This window comes from Erinaceus europaeus, chromosome 1, assembly GCF_950295315.1.
Source record: "Erinaceus europaeus chromosome 1, mEriEur2.1, whole genome shotgun sequence".
NCBI classification, from domain to species: domain Eukaryota; kingdom Metazoa; phylum Chordata; class Mammalia; order Eulipotyphla; family Erinaceidae; genus Erinaceus; species Erinaceus europaeus.
In genome coordinates this window covers 84,566,841-84,585,456 of record NC_080162.1, presented here as the reverse complement: position 1 = coordinate 84,585,456, position 18,616 = coordinate 84,566,841, and the positions used below count along the sequence as shown (strand labels likewise).

General features: G+C 39.5%; 1 protein-coding gene across 1 annotated transcript in view; it reads right to left on the bottom strand.

Moving 5' to 3' along the window:
* The window catches only part of TOP1 (DNA topoisomerase I), an 81,894-nt gene that overhangs the window by 35,961 nt on the left and 27,317 nt on the right, over positions 1–18,616 (bottom strand). The window contains exons 3-6 of the mRNA XM_016187509.2: positions 17,196–17,298; positions 7,202–7,325; positions 5,226–5,281; positions 160–255 (exon numbers count right to left, since the gene is read on the bottom strand). Of these exons, the coding sequence (XP_016042995.1) occupies positions 160–255; positions 5,226–5,281; positions 7,202–7,325; positions 17,196–17,298 (379 nt within the window). The remainder of the gene's footprint in view (positions 1–159; positions 256–5,225; positions 5,282–7,201; positions 7,326–17,195; positions 17,299–18,616) is intronic.

Here is an 18,616-nt window from a genome sequence, read left to right as displayed (position 1 = left end):
ACAAGGTCTATTACTAATTCAAAGAGAAATCAGTCACACAACCCATTAACTACAAATTTTAAATGAGTATACCAATTGATCCCTTTTTCTCTGTATTGTACACAGATCATTTATTCCTTAAACAATTTCCTTCTTCCCAAAATTCAAAGTAATACTCACTCATCCTCATCTCGAGGTCTCTTTAATGGCTTTATATCTTCTTTTGGAGGAGCAAAAAAGCCATCATCTTCTGGTTCATCTTTAATTCGTGGTGGACTGTAGAGAAAGAACTGCTAGTTAATGCTCACTGGAAGTCTACATTAATTAAGCAATCCAAAGTAAACATACACAATCTTACTGAGAAGCAGCTAAGAAAAGGATTTAAAAAAAAAAGTGTATTATGGGAAGTTGGGCGGTAGCGCAGGGGGTTAAGTGCACATGGCACCAAGTGCAAGGCCTGGTGTAAGGATCCTGATTCGAGCCCCCGGCTCCCCACCTGCAGGGGATTCGCTTCACAGGCAGTGAAGCAGGTCTGCCGGTGTCTATCTTTCTCTCCTCTCTGTCTTCCCCATTTCTCTCCATTTCTCTCTGTCCTATCCAACAACAACAGCTATGACAACAATAACAACTACAACAAGCGCAACAAGGTCAACACAATGAGCAAAGTGGCCTCCAGGAGCAGTAGATTCATGGTGCAGGCACCAAGCCCCAGTGAAAATCCTGGAGGCAAAAAAAAAAAGTGTATTTTGTAGATATTAAAAGGTTTTCCATAAACAATTTTCTAACTACAACCATAGCTGATAATGTTCTCAACATAGAGATCAAAAGAACTATCTATTATTTTAAGTATTCTTTTCTATACTTTAAGAATGATGCCAACTGGATTTACCTGGGCAGACGACACCACCAATGTGTACTAGAGCTCCGCATCCCCAGAGCCCCAGCCCACTAGGGAAAGAGAGAGACAGGCTGGGAGTATGGATCAACCTGTCAATGGCCATGTTCAGCAGGGAAGCAATTACAGAAGCCAGACCTTCCACCTTCTGCACCCCATAATGACTCTGGGTCCATAATCCCAGAGAATACAAAAACTATCGGGATATGATGGGATACAGAGTTCTGGTGGTGGGAACTGTGTGGAGTTGTACCCCATCTATCCTATGGTTTTTGTCAGTGTTTCCTTTTTACAAATAAAATAATAAACTAAAAAAAAGAGTAAGTCTGTGTCTCTGTCAGCACAGTTCATGTGACAACAGAAACAAAATTATATACACACTTTACATGAGGAATCCACAATGTAACTGAGCCCACCCACTAATTTTAAATTATCATCCCAGTACTACAAAATCTTTTACAAGGAATAAACTGATGTCCTAAATATGGTACATTCAAACTCTAAAAAAATAACCAAACTGACAATGTTTCAATAAAAATGAACATACATTCTCAACATGAGATCCAGAATAAATTAAAATCATTCTAAGACAACTTTCTCAATTGTTCTTATTTCCTACTTATGTTAACTTATCTTATACATGGAGTATCTCACCACTAATTTTGCTTAAAGATTGCATTATAACTTTGTATAATATAATATGTACATCAAAACTTCATTTTTCAGAGCTAGAATCACCTAGTGTCAACTAACTCAGTTCAGGGAATATACTTAAGTACCCAATACAAAAACTATGAATCTTGTGGCGCAGTGATAAAGCTTTGGACTCTCAAGCATGAGGTCCTGAGTTCAATCCCCAGTAGCACATGTGCCAGAGTGCTGTCTGGTTCTTTCTCTCTCCTCCTATCTTTTTCATTAATAAATAAATAAAATCTTTTTTTAAAAAACCTATGCATCTTAGAAGAAATAAGCATTCAGACTTAGGAATGTCAGGATATTCACTGGGTTTCAATAGCTGACAACGCCACTACCCTTCACCCACTGCCTCTACCAGATTTTGAAATAATTAAGATTAGTTTCCTTGCTTATTTCTGTACACTAAGCCAAAGACTAATATCTATAGCTGTTTTACTCAATTAAGACAACAGTAAACTAGTATCAAGACTCCAAATTTTCTGATACCTTCCCATGAGATGTTATTTATTCAGGTAGATAGATAAATAACAGATCCTACTTAGTTTTCATGGGTGAGGTTAAAAAAAAATATGTGAAAGGGTGAGGAAACAGCATAATGGTTATGCAAAAGACTTTTATGCCTGAGGCACCAAAGGTCCTAGGTTCAATCTCTAGCACCACTTAAGCCAGAGCTGAGTAGTCCTCTGGTTCCTCTTTGTAGCTCTCATTAAAATAAAATAAATAAATAAATAATATATATTTTAAAAAATGTGAGAAGGGCTATTATTAGAAATGAGGGAAATAACATAGGAATCTTTTTTTTTCATTTTTAAAAAAATTTCTTTATTGGAGAATTAATGTTTTACATTCAACAGTAAGTACAATAGTTTATACATGCATAACATTCCCCAGTTTCCCATATAACAATACAATCCCCACTAGGTCCTCTGTCATCCTTCTTGGACCTGCATTGTCACCACCCACCCACCCACCCCAGAGTCTTTTACTTTGGTGCGATACGCCAATTCCATTTCAGGTTCTACTTCTGTTTTCTTTTCTGATCTTGTTTTTCAACTTCTGCCTGAAGTGAGATCATCTCATATTCATCCTTCTGTTTCTGACTTAGTTCACTCAACATGACTTTTTCAAGGTCCATCCAAGATCAGCTGAAAACGGTGAAGTCACCATTTTTTACAGCTGAGTAGTATTCCATTGTGTACATAGACCACAACTTGCTCAGCCACTCATCTGTTGTTGGACACCTGGGTTGCTTCCAGGTTTTGGCTATTACAAATTGTGCTGCTAAGAACACATGTGTACACAGATCCTTTTGGATGGGTGTGTTGGGTTACATAGGAATCTTTGTACTGCCTCAGAGGGTATGTTTCTAATCTTTTAACCCAGCAGTATGAAATTGAGCCTAGAATATACACCAAGTTCACAGATCTATTCATATCCAAGTATCAATTTACCGAAAGGTTTAGATGGTCTCTTAGCTGAAAATAGTTGTCATGTTTCTAGTCACATAATGTAAGAAAGCAGAATGCCTAAGTAGTTTTCAATTCTAATGCTCCCTCAATTTTATTATTCTGTATCCCTCAATTACAAAACATGCCAGAAGGGGGCACCTATTTCTCCTTGCATACAAAACCTAGAATACATGACTTGGATTTTTCAAAAATGTTCTTAAAACTGAAAGTTTGGAGTTTTAAGGAAGCAAGATTCTCAAACTACTTTGTCCTAGTCAAAAATGTAAACATGAATACAGTCTTAAACATGTAGGCTTCCCTCCTGGCCCCGCCCTTACCAGAGCACTGTAGGGAGTTAAATCTGGGATCTCAGAGCCTCAGTCAAGAGAGTCTATTTTACATAGTCATTATGTTGTCATCTCTCTTTTTTTCCCCCTTCCTTCTTTATTTGATAGGACAGGGAGAGACACCTATAGTACTTGCTTTACCACTTGTGAAGCTTCCCCCTGCAGATGGGGAGTATGGGAGTGATTCTTGAGCTTGGTACTTAACCAGGTGCACCACTGCTTGGTTTCCCATATTCTATTGTGTTTTTTTTGTGTGTGTGTGTTTGTTTTTTTAATCGCCTCCAGGGTTATCGCTGGGGCTCAGGGCCAGCACTACGAATCCACTGCTCCTGGAGGCTATTTTTCCTATTTTGTTGACCTTGTTGTGGTTATTGTTATTGTAGCTGTTGTTGTTGGACAGGACAGAGAAATCAAGAGAGATGGGGAAGACAGAAGAGGAAAGAAAGATAAGACAGCTGCAGACTTGAACTGTGATTCTTATGCTGGTGGTTGCGCTTTGCGCCATGTGTGCTTAACCCGCCGTGCTGCCCACCAGCCCCTATTGTTTGTTTTTTAACTAGGAGGAAATTTCAGAGAGTCTGGGTTGATGAAGACAACAGAGTCAAGATGGAAGTAACCTCTAAATTATGTGCATTTCCTCTACTTCTATAAAAGGTAATATATTTCTACCCAAATCAATACTCATCTTTAAAATAGAGATCATCTATCTGAGTCTAACAAAAAATTCAGAACAGGATACTCTCCCAGGAGAATTTATAATTACTTCAAGCACTGGGACCACATAGGAGTCTCACTGATGGGATGGGGCAATTCCCCAGTTGGTGAAATTGTGCGGTGGAGTCTCCCCACATACCACCAAGATGATGATGAATAGAAAATTGCCCCAGGTGGACTGGGGAGATAACATAGTGGTGATGCAAGTCTTTACACCTTAGGCTCTGAGTTTCCAGCTTCAACCCCCAGGTCTACCATAAACTAAAGCTGTCTATCACTGAAATAAGACTGCCCCAGAGAGGGGGGCTGGCAGTAGTGCAGTGGGTTAAGTGCACATGATGTGAAGTGCCAAGGACCAAAGCAAGGAACCCATTTCAAGCACCCAACTCCCCACATGCAGGAGGGTTGCTCTGCAAGCGGTGAAGCAGGTCTACAGGTGTCTATCTTTCTCTCCCCATCTTCTCTCCTCTCCCGATTTCTGTGTCCTATCCAACATCAACAGCAAGAAACAACAAGGGCAACAAAATTGGGAAAAAATAGCCTCCAGGAGCAATGGATTTGTAGTGCAGTCAGAGAGAGCCCCAGTCATAACCCTGGAGAAAAAAAAAACAAACATAAACACACACATATATGCCAGCATAATGTTTATGCAAAGATGAATTTCATTCCTGAGGCTCCAAAGTCCAAGTTCAACCCTCAACACCATAAATAAGAAATGAGCAATGCTCTGGTTTGGGGTGTGTGTGGGAGGGGCTTTTCTATCAACCTTTCCACACAAAATAACCTTCTAAAGTGTAGTAATCAGTACTACTAAATGTCTATGCGGAATGAGAGTAGATAGCATAACAGTTATACAAAGAGGCTCTTATTTATGCCTGAAGCTCCGAAGTCCCAGGTTCAATCCTCTGCACCACTATAAGCCAGAGCTGTGCAGTCCTTTGGTTAAAAACAACAACAACAAAAAAAAAACAATTACAAACAAAAACCCTATATGGCTCTGTAGAAATGCTCAAGTTGGTTTAGTCCTCTCACCACTAACTTTCCTGAAAATAGGCCAGGTCAATGAGTAAACTCAAATAAAGCTACAATATGGGCATCTGCCCTGCTGGACACCCACCAAAAAAAAACAAAAAACAAGAGTCTTACCTAGAGAACCCATTTTCTTTCTCTTTCTTTATTTTTGCATCCCCAGAGGCTCTAATCTGAAAGATAAAATAACAGCAGTTAATTAGGATTTGGAAAAGACTAAATGCAAATCTCTGTTTCTGAGAACATTTAGTCTCAACTATTTGAGGGCATTATGACTACATGTATTAACTCTTCTTGATAACAAAATTGAATCACAAAGCTAAATTTCATTTTTCTAAAGCATATTTAAAAACAATTTTTTATTTTTAAAAATATTTACTTATTTATTCCCTTTTGTTGCCCTTGTTTTATTGTTGTAGTCGTTGTTGGATAGGACAGAGAGAAATGGAGAGAGGAGGGGAAGATAGAGAGGGGGAGAGAAAGACACCTGCAGACCTGCTTCACCGCCTGTGAAGCGACACCCCTGTAGGTGGGGAGCCAGGGGCTTGAACCGGGATCCTTACGCCGGTCCTTGAACTTTGCACCACCTGCGCTTAACCCACTGTGCTACCGCCTGACTCCCAACAATTTTTTTATTATCTTTATTTATTTATTGGATAGAGACAGCCAGAAATCAAGAGGGAAGGGGGATAGAGAGGAAGAGAGACAGAGAGACACCTCCAGCACAGCTTCACCACTTGTGAAGCTTTCCCCCTGTAGATGGGGTCTGGGGACTTGAACCTGGCTCCTTACGCATTGTAACATTGTGCGTTCAACCAGGTGCACCACCACCAGGTCCCAAAAATATAGTTTTTCGTAATGAATTGTCCAATTCACTATGAAATGTTTGCCTTCAAAATAGCATACTTCAAATGATGCCAGGACCCCTCCCCCAAACACCTCAGCACCATAAATATTAATACCCTGTCCTTTAAGTTTTAAACATGTTTGAGACTCCAGGTCTTTTAAAATATTTTACACATACACACACCACAGAAGTATAGTAGGGGGTCTGGTGCAGCGGGTTAAGCGCACATGGTGCGGTAGTGCAAGGACTGGCGTAAGGATCCTGGTTTGAGCCCCCGGCTCCCCATTTGTAGCGGAGTCGCTTCACAGGTGGTGAAGCAAGTCTGCAGGTCTTTCTCTCCTCCTCTGTCTTCCCCTCCCCTCTCCATTTCTCTCTGTTCTATCCAACGACGACATCAATAACAATAATAATAAGCACAACAAAACAACCAGGGCAACAAAAGGGGAAAAAAATAGCCTCCAGGAGCAGTGGATTTGTAGTGCAGGCACTGAGTCCCAGCAAGAACCCTGGGGGCAAAAAAAAAAAAAAAAAAATAATAGTAATACAAGAATAAAGTAGCTGACTTTATAAAAGGAAAAATGGAGGGTAGGAAAGCAAAGGTTGAGAAGGAGATACATTAGTTTTATAATATATCTGCTAAGTACCAATATCATTAAATAAAATCATTGTTTTAGTCACTCAGGTACAATTTCACTGCTCTGGGGCAGACTTTTCCATTTAGAAAGAAAGAGATGGCGAGGCATCATAATACCGGAGCTTCCCCAGTTATCATGGTGCTTTGAAGTGATGCCAGGGCTCAAAACTGGGTCAAGTTCATGGCAAGGCATGAACTCTGCAAAGTGAGGTATCATTCAACCATAAAACCTGTGTTTGTAAAGGGTTCAACTGGGTATGCTAGAACCAAAGCCACAAATGACACCAATACACCAAATCTTCACTCAGAAGCTTAACAGAGGATCATCAATCAGTCCTTTTTTCCAAAATAGGATTATTTTTCTTCATGAAAGAAAAATGATAACTCAAGAAACACCACATTCTCAATTTATCCATTTGTGGAATAAGTAAGATAATGAGGAGTAGAAGACTGTTCTAAAAGTCTCCTGACAGACTATTTCATTCCAATGGCAAACAATAATATTACTACACAATGGTGGTACTTTCATTATTTACTTTTAAAAGGGGGAAAAAACAAAGCGTATTTCACATCTCTTCCTTCCTCACTGTAAGGTTTTTTTTTTTTTTTTACCTTTTCCTCCTTTCGTTTTTCCTTATCTCTGTCTTTGTGCTTGTCCTTATGCTTTTCTGAACTTCCATCTTTGTGTTTGGTTTTCTCCTTCTCTTTGTGCTTCTTTTCAGAATCTTTATGTTCACTGTGAAAAATAAGATACGAAGTGTTATTCAGGATAGATAACTCAAGGGGGTCACAAGATAAAATCAAGATACTCATAGATAACACTAACCATGGAAATAACTTTTAAATCCACAATACTAGCAGAAGGTTCAGCTCAGTTACACTGGACCTTATCTTTGCAAAGAAATAAAGAAACCAAATAGAGAAATAAAATTATTCTAAGAATGCCAGAGCATTTTTTAAGTGGCTAAGAATAAATTGCAAGTCCACCCGACTTCCATGATATTCTACTAGCAAAAAATAGTCTGGAAGTTCCAGCACATCTGATAAAAGAGCATAAAAAAAAAAAAATTCACACACACACAAATGAATTTGGCAACTCTGTGCAGACTTATGACAAAATCATGGCTTTGAGCAGTGAGTAGCCAAACATGATACATGTTTTCTTATAGTTTTTAAAAGATGTATTTATTTTTTAATGGACGAAAAGAGAATTACTAAAGCATTGCTCAGCTCTGGCATACAGTGATGGTAGAAATTGAACGTGGGGCCTCTACGACCTCAAGTGTGTACTGCCACTGTATAATCTCCCTGGTATCCTGCTTGCTTAAACAAGTCACTTCTACATGATGGTTACAAGTCTTGATTAGCCCTTTCCTCACTAATAAAATCCCTTCTAAAGTCAAGGACCAGCAATACCAATCTTAGGCATATATCCAAAAGACATGAAAATACTAACTCATCCCCAATAAAAAAATAAATTAAAAATAAATAAATTAATTAATTAATTAAAAAAAAAAAAAAGAAAACACTAACTCAAAAGGAACATATACCCCATGTTCATAGCTGTATTAGTCCCAACAACTTAGGAGTAGAAGCAACCTAAATGCCCACAGCAGGCAACTGGATAAAGGATAAGATACACACACACACACACACACACAGAGCCTATGTAATGGAATACCACTCTGCAATGAATAAAGAAGATACTGTATCCTTTGTAACAAAATGGATAGAACTGGAAGTAACTATGCTCAGTGAAGGAAAACTACTAGGTGGTTTTGCTCATAGGTGGAATACAGAGAAATGAAACACATGTACTTGCAAAAACAAATAAAAACTTCAAAAAGCCAAAACCAAAACATAATAAGCAAATTGTCTCTATTACTTTGTGAGCACTGAGGTGGTTATTATTGAGCGGGTGGGATAAGGTATGTGTTGACCCGCCCCCCCCCCAAAAAAAACTTTGATGACAGGTACAGTGTGGAACTAAACCCCTGTAATAAGCTATTAAATCATTAATAAAATTGCTTTTTAAAAATATTTATTCCCTTTTGTTGCCCTTGTTGTTTTATTGCTGTAGGTATTGTTGATGTTGTTGGATAGGACAGAGAGAAATGGAGAGATGGGGAGGACAGAGAGGATGAGAGAAAGACAGACACCTCTAGACCTGCTTCACTGCCTGTGAAGCGACTCCCCTGCAGGTTGGGAGCCAGGGACTCGAACTGGGATTATTCTGCTGGTCCTTGTGCTTTGTGCCATGTGCACTCTACCGACTCCCTCTAGTAAAATTGTTTTAGATAAACACTTAGTGAAAGTGCTACTGCTATTAGGCATTGCTCCTCTGGAAAGCAAGAGATAACATTTCAAATCAAGAGCCATCAAAATATCCACATCATGGGGTCTAGCACTTAGAAATTTCTCTTTGATATGATGGGCCTGACCTCTAATAGACCCTTCTTTCCATCATCACTGGTCGTCTCCATCAGGAACATCATCATAAATCCTAGTGTGGGCCATGACAGGACCTTGTCCTCAATGTAGAACAATGGTAGAAAATGCCCCACTCTCAGAAGTGGAGGCTGGGTCAACATACTCAGCAGCCAAGACTCAGCAAGACTGGTCCTGAAATGAGTGCAGCCTAGAATATTCCTAGCTTTGACCATGGAATGAGAGCTCAGACCTACAGGGATACACGGTTACATAGGCTCCTATGCTAAGTATGAATAGACATGGGCCCTAGGTCAGATTGATGAGGTTTACAGTTAATGGTATTTACAGATTTTACCCATATTTGGGAGCTACCCTGTCCCAATCCAGCTTTCTAGTCCTATTCCCAACTCTGACACCATCTTCCCAGATAATACTTTTAGCTCAACTGGCTGTCAGTCCCAGGAAAAAAATTAATAAAGTCATGGGCCCCTTAGAATATACTCAAAATAGACTTTGCTTCTTCCAATATGAAGACCCCAAATCTCATTTGCTATACTCTTCTTATCTTTAGGTTCCTCATTATTAAACTATTTGTTCTGCTTTATATATTAAGGCTTTTCAGCCAACAAATTGCAGATGCTACCATGACGTCAAACTGACTTCTTTGGGCAGATGATCTCACCAGTGTGTCCTAGAACCTTGCCTCTCAGGCTGGGGGTATGAATAGACCTGCGATTACAGAAGCCAGACCTCCCACATTCTATACCACATAAAGGATTTTCGTCCAGGGGCCAGGTGGTGGCACACCAGGTCGAGCACATGTTACAGTGCTCAAAGACTCGGGTTCAAGCCCACAGTCCCTACCTGCAGGGGAAAAGCTTCATGAGTAGTGAAGCAGGGCTGCAGGTCTCTCTGTCTCCCTCTCAGAGCCTCAGGTGGGAGAGTCTGTTTGCAGAACCATCCTGCTATCTACCCTCCACTCTCTCCACGTCTCTCTCCCTCTATACCCCTCATTCCTCTCTATTTCTGGCTGCTTCTATCCAATAAATAAATAAATATTAAAAAAAATAGAGAAAACGTTTAAAAAACAAAAAGAATTTTGGTCCATAGTCCTAAAAGGATAAATAAAGAAACTTCCAATGGAGGGGATGGGATACAGAACTCTAGTGGTGGGAATTGTACCCCTCTTATCCCATAATCTTGTGAATCATTATAAAAATCACACAAAAAAATCTCTTTGATCAACTACATCACATAATTTTGATGCCTTCCATAACAAAAAGGCAAACATTACTCACCAAGAAATTAATACAGCATTTTTATCAAGAGGAAAACTATTTTACTATGCTGTAATGCACAGCTCCTACAAATATACATAGGAAAAGACACAAATACTTATGAATGCACTTTATAAAAGGTATAGTTTATTTAATGTGGATCCTGAATATATTACAGAGCAGTAATATAGCAAGTTTGATGGTAGCCAGAGCTGAGAGGTGTTTTGGCTAAAATAAATCTTTTTAGCTAAACTTTATTTTGTATTTCTTGGATCTATTAGCAATCCTCAAATCCTCATTCATTTATTCAGTTTTAGAATAACCAGTGGAACAGCAGAGCTGCTGAGATTGCGATTAATTCTTTGAAGATTACACATATGAAGTTATATTCACTTTTTCTGAGGGGTAGAATCAGGGCTTTGTTGCTGCAGGTCTTTTTTTTTAGGGGGTGGGCAGAGGAAAAGAACCATGTTACCACAGTTACCTCCCAGTCACACCCTACCCAGAGATCTCAGTCCCACATACCTTTGATAATAAAGAAAAATGCTTTGAGCTTATGGTTCCAGTTTAAAAATATTTCATTGGTTTTTATTTTAATGAGAGATACAGACAGAGATAAGAGCACCACTCAACTCAGCTCTGGCTTACCGTGTTGTGGGAAATTGAACTTAAGACTATGGAGCCTCCGGCATGAAAGTATTTTTGCCTAACTGTTATCTCCTCTGCCTGAGTTCATGATTCTACTACTGTGAATCACTGGTGTGCCACAGGCATCAGTAATAGTTTGGACAGTAATAGGACACACAGTCTCCTTTTCCAAAAGGCATTAGACTACTCTGATTAAAAAAAAATTTTTTTTTTAATATTTATTTTCCCTTTTGTTGCCCTTATTGTTTTTCACTGTTGTTGTAGTTATTACTGTTGTTGTTACTGATGTCGTCATTGTTAGATAGGACAGAGAGAAATGGAGAGAATAGGGGAAGACGGGGGGGGGTGGAGGGGGGGGGTTAGACATCTGCAGACCTGCTTCACTGCCTTTGAAGCCACTCCCCTGCAGGTGGGGAGCAGGGGGCTCAAACCGGGCCCTTGCTTTGCGACTTGTGTGCTTAACCCACTGCACTACTGCCTAACTCCCATCTAGTCTGATTTTAATGGTAACTTAAAGACTGGCACCTTTTCCACCAATGAAATGATGGAAATTCTGGCCAGTTCACAAGTGGTATGATTATTATTATTTTTTTTTTTTAGGATTGAGAAAAGGAGAGAGCAGAAGAACCAACTGTACAGACGGAGGCCTGAACCCTGGGCCTCATCCATACAAGTTCTGTGCTCTACTGGCTGAATAACCTACACTACCACTGACTGTCCTAAAATAGATTATTTTTGTCTTTATGCTGATATTGACTACTTTTTCATATGCAGCAGACAAAAACATGTCAAAGTGGAATTTAAAGACAACTGAAGGCTAAAACACTGGTCAGCTCCAGAGATTATAGATAGGTGGACTAAGATACTAAAGAACTTCAATGAGACTAAATAGGAAAAATATAATAGGAGAATAGCTTAATGCTAACCATACTAGGAAACCCAAAGGGCTAAAGAACAAAACATTTTTGAAAAATGAGTTTAATATGGGATATACAGATCAAAATCAGTAGCCAGCATTCCTGAGGACCTTTATAACAGTCACATTTTTGTTTAACATGTGAATTTCATTATCAAGAGTTCGTGACAGAGAAAACAACTAATTACTGGCCATGCACAAATGCTAGCTATTTGGCTCTGGGCTCATGTCTATGTGGGAATAAGCTCCAGTACACTGGGAGAACCTAGATAAACACATGTTAATGGCAGAATAAAAGAAAAAACTCAAAGATGTTTCTCTAAGGTGTTTGTGCCTATCTCTTTTGGCTTTCTTTGGCTAAATTCCACTAAGGAAAAAAGTAACCTGGGGGACCAGAGGAAGTGAGCCCCCAGTTGCCCACCTGCCAGGGGGTTACTTCATAAGTGTTGAAGCAGGACTGCAGGTGTCTATCTTTATCTCCCCCCTCAACTTCTCCTTTCCTATCCAATAAAATGGGGGGGGGGGATGGCCACAGGAAAGTGGATTCATAGTGCAGGCACAGAGTCCCAGCAATAACCTAGGAGGCAAAAAAAAGTAATCTTTACTATTTTTTTTAATCTGTACTATTTTTAAAATGATGTCTGTGACTCTTAGCAGACCTAAGCTGACAACAAAGGGTAGCCAGGATTCTAAGCAATAGAGTGGAAGTGGGAAACGAGGTCATTTTCCTTCTGCCTTGGGATGACACTAGGAAAATCTGCTGTCTCTCTGTCTTCCCCCCTTTTTCTTTTTTTACTTTCCCTGACATTACATGTGACAGTGACTTTTTTTTCTCTTCTCTTTCTTGTTAATAACTTTTTAAATTTCCCTGCTAATTCGAGAACCAGTTGTTCTATCTCAATCTAGTTTCCTAAAATCCACATTCTTAATTCTAATTCAGGTTAAGATATGGACCTGAAGGGAATATAAACACCAAAAGTATTCTTATTCTCAGATGTTTCTCACATTGTCTGTATATTAGCACTGCTAACATGGCTGGGAAAGCAAAACTCTTCTGTCTTCCCTGGCTTTCCACAGATTTGTCACTATAGTTTGAGTGGCAGGCTTAAAATTGGCAAGGACGAGCAAGAATAATCATGGTTTTCAGCCACCAAGTTGCAGGCCCTATCGTGACTCCATCCTGACTTTCCTAGGCAGAAGACCTCACCAATGTGCTCTGAAACCACACCACTCCAGAGCCCTACCTCACTAGGGAAAGACAGAGACAGGCTGGGGTTATGGATTGACCTGCCAATATCCATGTCCTGTGGAGAAGCAATTACAGAAGCCAGACCTTCCACCTTCTGCTCCCTATGAAGATCTTTGGACCATACTCCCAGAAGGATAAAGAACAGCGAATTTTACAATGGAGGGACAGGAATATGGAATCCTGATGGTGGGAACTGAACCCCTCTTATCCCACAATTTTGTTTATCATTATTAAATCACTAATAAAAAAGAATAATCATGGTTCACGCATGTGACACTCCCATTATTTTCAACTAAACAGTGTTCTGGGGGAGAAAAAAAAAAGAGGTGGGAGGGGAGGGTAAGAAGAGAGATCAGGATAGGCTGGTGGGATAGGATAGGTGGGAGGGAGGGTAAGAGGGGAAATACAATACCAAAGCTGCTCTACCACATGGCATATATCAGGGCCTGAATCTGGGTCATGTGTATTATAAAGAAGGCATTCTTCCAGGAGTCAGGCAGTAGCATAGTGGGTTAAGCACACACACAGCGCAAGTACCAGCATAAGGATCCTGGTTCGAGCCTCCAGCTCCCCACCTGCAGGGGAGTCTCTTCACTGGTGGTGGAGCAGGCTTGCAAGGTTTCTATCTTTCTCTCTCCCCATCTTCCCCTCCTCTCTCCATTTCTTTCTGTCCTATCTAACAATGACAACAACAATAATAATTACAACAATAAAACAACAAAGGCAACAAAAGGGAATATTAAAAAAAGAAGAAGAAGAAGAAGAAGAAGAAGGTATCCTTCCCAAGTGAGCTATCTGATTCCTGTAATTCTGTGTTTTACTTTAAAGGACACAAAGTGGTAAATGTTAATAATAATAATGTAAGAGATAAATGATAAGAAAAAATTTTTCTATGTAATTTTTTTTTTGTACAGTAGTGCTATAGGCCAAATAGAAGATTTTTCAGAGATGTATTTTTCATAGGATTGTAATCTACAAGACCAATCTTTTTCAATGCCAAAAGCTCTAGGGGGCTTGAAGCCCAAAGAAAGACACAGTACCTGAAATCATATGTTGTTTGAAAATCTGAGCTGCCTACCACATGCATACAAGAGTTTAGCTATACAAGGAAGGAAATTTAAAACTAAACCGGGGATAGGAAGGGGTCAGGGGAAGGTGGGAGTGGTGAGGGCTGGGAGGTGGTGCACCCAGTTGAGCACACACATTACCATACACAAGGACCCAGGTTTGAGCCCCCACTCCCCACCTGCAGGGGGGGATGCTTCATGAGCGGTGAAGCAAGTCTGCAGGTGTCCAGGTGTCTTTCTATCTTCCTCTCCCCTCTCAAATTCTCTCTGTCCTATCAAATAAAATAGAAAGAAAAAGAGGGGGGGGGAGAAAAAAATGGCTGTCAAGAGCAAGATTCAAAGTGCAGGCACAGAAAAAAGAAAGTAAGAAAATAAAATACCCAAAACAAAACAAACAAACAAACAAAATCACCCTGCAATGAAAATTTAAGGCTATCCCCTCAGACTCTTGTTCAGAGTGATCAAATACTTTGTCTTATGTGAAATCCCACATGCCTGAGTTCCACACACACACACACACACACACACACACACACACACACACACACACACCACTATTTTATTAAGGGGGGGAGCTTGTTCAAAATATAGAATGGTTGGGAGTTGGGCGGTGGCGCAGCGGGTTAAGCGCATGTGGCGCAAAGCGCAAGGACTGGTGTAAGGATCCCGGTTTGAGCCCCCAGCTCCCCACCTGCAGGGGTGTCATTTCACAGGCAGTGAAGTAGGTCTGCAGGTGTCTGTCTTTCTCTCCCCCTGTCTTCCCCTTCTCTCTCCATTTCTCTCTGTCCTACCCAACAACAACAATATCAATAACACAACAATAATAACTACAATAATAAAACAAGGGCAACAAAAGGGAATAAATAAATATCTAAAAAATATATATATAATATATACATATATAATGGTCAAAGGTAACTATCCTGTAGAAGACTGGGAATATGTGAAAAGAGGAGAGAAGACGGTAATTGGTATGCAGAGTACATTGCAATCCACTCAGTGATTCAACAGATACATACTTTAAGGGCCAGCTATCTGCTATGTATTTTGACTGTGAAAAACAAATGGAAATTCACCCCAACTGTTCTCCAAGGGACCTGGAAAGTCTTGTGGGTCTTACAGAAAAAGTACAGAAATAAGTGCAACAAACAACACATTGTTAACTACTGTGATTAGGACATATTCATCTAAGGAAAACACATAGAAATAGCATTCAATATGAGTGTGTGAGAAGAAAAAAAAATTACCTGGAAGATGTCTAAGCTGCAACTAAAAGAATGACATTAAGAGAGCAATAGATTATCCTAGATCCAGTAACAGCAAGTTCTAAGGTTTTTTAAGTATCAGAAAACATGCTATGTCAAAGAACAAAAGAGATGTTCAGCAAGCTTGGATACAGAAGATGAGAAAGGGGTAAATGGCAAGAGTGATTAACTGAGAAACAGAAAGACAATTAGAAAACTACTATGTAAATGAGAAGTTAAGATTTTTAAAAAAAGGAGGAATGATGAAAGTCAAAGGGAAGCTGGATAAAGGTCTAGAATATGGTATCTTTTGGCAAACATTCCATATACATTTGTGTATTCTGGTGCTATTAAATGTAATATTCTACAGATGTCAATTAAATGAAGCTGGAGGGAGATGTTCAAATCTCCTATACTATCAGTGATTTTCTCTTGCTTATACTATCAATTGAGAAAGCAGCTTTAAGGTTTGATTATAATTATGAATTGTTTATTTTCTATATAGTCCTATCAATATTTACTTCATATAGTTTTTGAGACTCTGAAATCAATACATAATTATAATTGCCATGTCCTCCTCCTTAGCTAATTCTGTTAACATTTTTATCATTATGTAACAAACTTCTTTATCCTTGTCAGGTATTTTTTGCTCTCAAATCTACTACAGTAGAGTTCCTTAAAAGATTTATTTTGGGGGTCGGGCGGTAACGCAATGGATTGAGCGCACATGGTGCAGGGACTGGTGTAGGGATCCCGGTTTGAGCCCCCAGCTCCCCACCTGCAGGGGAGTCGCTTCACAGACAGTGAGGCAGGTCTGCAGGTGTCTGTCTTTCTCTCCCCGTCTTCCCCTCCTCTCTTGATTTCTCTGTCCTATCCAACAAAGAACAACATCAACAGCAACAACAATAACCACAACAAGGGCAACAAAAGGTGGAAAAAAAAAAAGCCTCCTGGAGCAGTGGATTCATGGTGCAGGCACTGAGCCCCAGCAATAACCCTGGAGGCAAAAAAAAAATTGTTTTATTTATTTTGTAAGAGATTTTTTTTTATATGAAAGGAAGAGAGAGAAGCCAAAGCATCATCACTCTAGTACATGCTGTGCTTGGGATGATACTGAGAGCCTCAGGAATGCAAATCTAGAGCTCTACTAGTTGGAGCGCTTTCTGGCCACTACTTAGGTTGGATACAATAAACTGAAGAAGAAAAGATTAAGGAATTTTACAAAAAGAAAGAACACATCAAAACTGTTCGACCCAGCCACCATTTATCAAGACAAGTGTCACGAGAATAATTAAATGCCAGCATGCCCTGAAATTACACCTGACTTAAAAAAATAAGGTATAGGGAGTCGGGCTGTAGCGCAGCGGGTTAAGCGCAGGTGGCGCAAAGCACAAGGACCGGCATAAGGATCCCGGTTCGAGCCCCGGCTCCCCACCTGCAGGGGAGTCACTTCACAGGCGGTGAAGCAGGTCTGCAAGTGTCTGTCTTTTTCTCCTCCTCTCTCCATTTCTCTCTGTCCTATCCAACAATGACGACAACAACAATAGTAACTACAACAATAAAACAACAAGGGCAACAAAAGGGAATAAATAAAATTAAATTAAAAAAAAGGTATATATTGAAAGAAAATTCACTAATTTGGCCATTCTCTTACCAACTCTAGAAAAATCAAGTAATCTCTATTTATGTTGCTATCTATGCTCTTTACCAATTGCTTATTCTAGGTGAGCCAAACCATGACTGAATGTTGAGGGACTTCCTTACTGAATCCTTACCTGTTACTATGCTTAGACTTTTCTCGGTCCTTCTCCTTGTCCTTCTTGTGCTCTTTGTGCCGGTGTTCTCGATCTTTGTGTTTGTCTTTGTGTTTATGAGAATCTGCAACCGTAAGAGATGGATTAGTTAAGAGGAGTTATAACCTATCTCTTACCTACCAACCTTAACAAACTGGTCAAGAAGCACAATGACAATATTCAAATAGCACCGTAGGCATGATAGCACATTCCACTGAAAGGAAATACTTGAGAAAGCAGCCCAGACAAAGCATTGCTTCATTGTGTGACCAACAAAAAGTAGGGGGGAAGGGCTCCAATTCTACTGCAAAAGGAATCAATAGTCTGACAATCTCCCCGACCTTGTCCTATTAATAAACCACAAATAATACTTACGTATTAAATCCTGACTAATGATTGACTCTTAACCTAAAGTAGTTGTCTAATTTCTGGAGTCTAAACCTCATGAAACATTTGTTTTTAAAATAAACTTTAGTGAAACAATTGCTATACAGTAAGATAAACATTTCAAAGATAAAGTGTGACAGATCAGACAAACTTAATGTTTCTCATGTGGTGCTAGGGCTCCAACATAGGGTTTTGTGAATGACAAGGTATTTTCTACCAGGTGAGCTACAACCCAGCCCCCAATTTTTCTTTTTTCAGTTTGTGTTCTTTGTGCCCAAATAAATCTGTCTACCTCAAAGATTACATAAATTTTCTTTTCTTTTTCTAGTGAATTTATAGCACTGATGGACAGGCTACATTAATTTTTTTTTAACCAGAGCACTGACCAGCTCTGGCTTGTGGTACTGGGAATTCAATCTGGGACTCTGGAGCTTCAGGCATGACAGTCTGTTTGAATAACCATTATGCTATCTACCTACAACTCATACCATTTTTTAAAAAAAGATACCTATTCTCCTTACTGAATTGCCTTGGTCTCTTTTCCTTCTAGTCTTAAACATATACTATTCTGTCATAGCTTTACAATACGGTGCTTGTCATCACCTCCCACCCGTTTAAAATCAGGTAATATATTGGGTTATTGGAAAAGTTATGACACATTTTTGCATAGAAAAATAAGTCATTATTGTATTTACTGTTGAATGTAAAACACCAATTCCCAAATAAAGAAATTAAAAAAAAAAAGTCATGACTTTTGGGTAATCCAATAGGTACCTTCTTCTCCATTTCCCAAATTACCAAGTATCTTGTGTCTATGTCTATAAGCATTAGCCTTTCCTAATACTGCTTTTTAAATTTACTGGCATTTGCAATGTCAGGATTGAACCCAGGACTTCATGCTTTAAAGTCCAATGCTTTATCTGCTACATCACCTCCTGGGCTACTTCAAAAGTTTGATTTCCAGCATTTTACATGCCAGAGTGATGCTCTGTTTCTTAACTCTTCTATGTTGATAA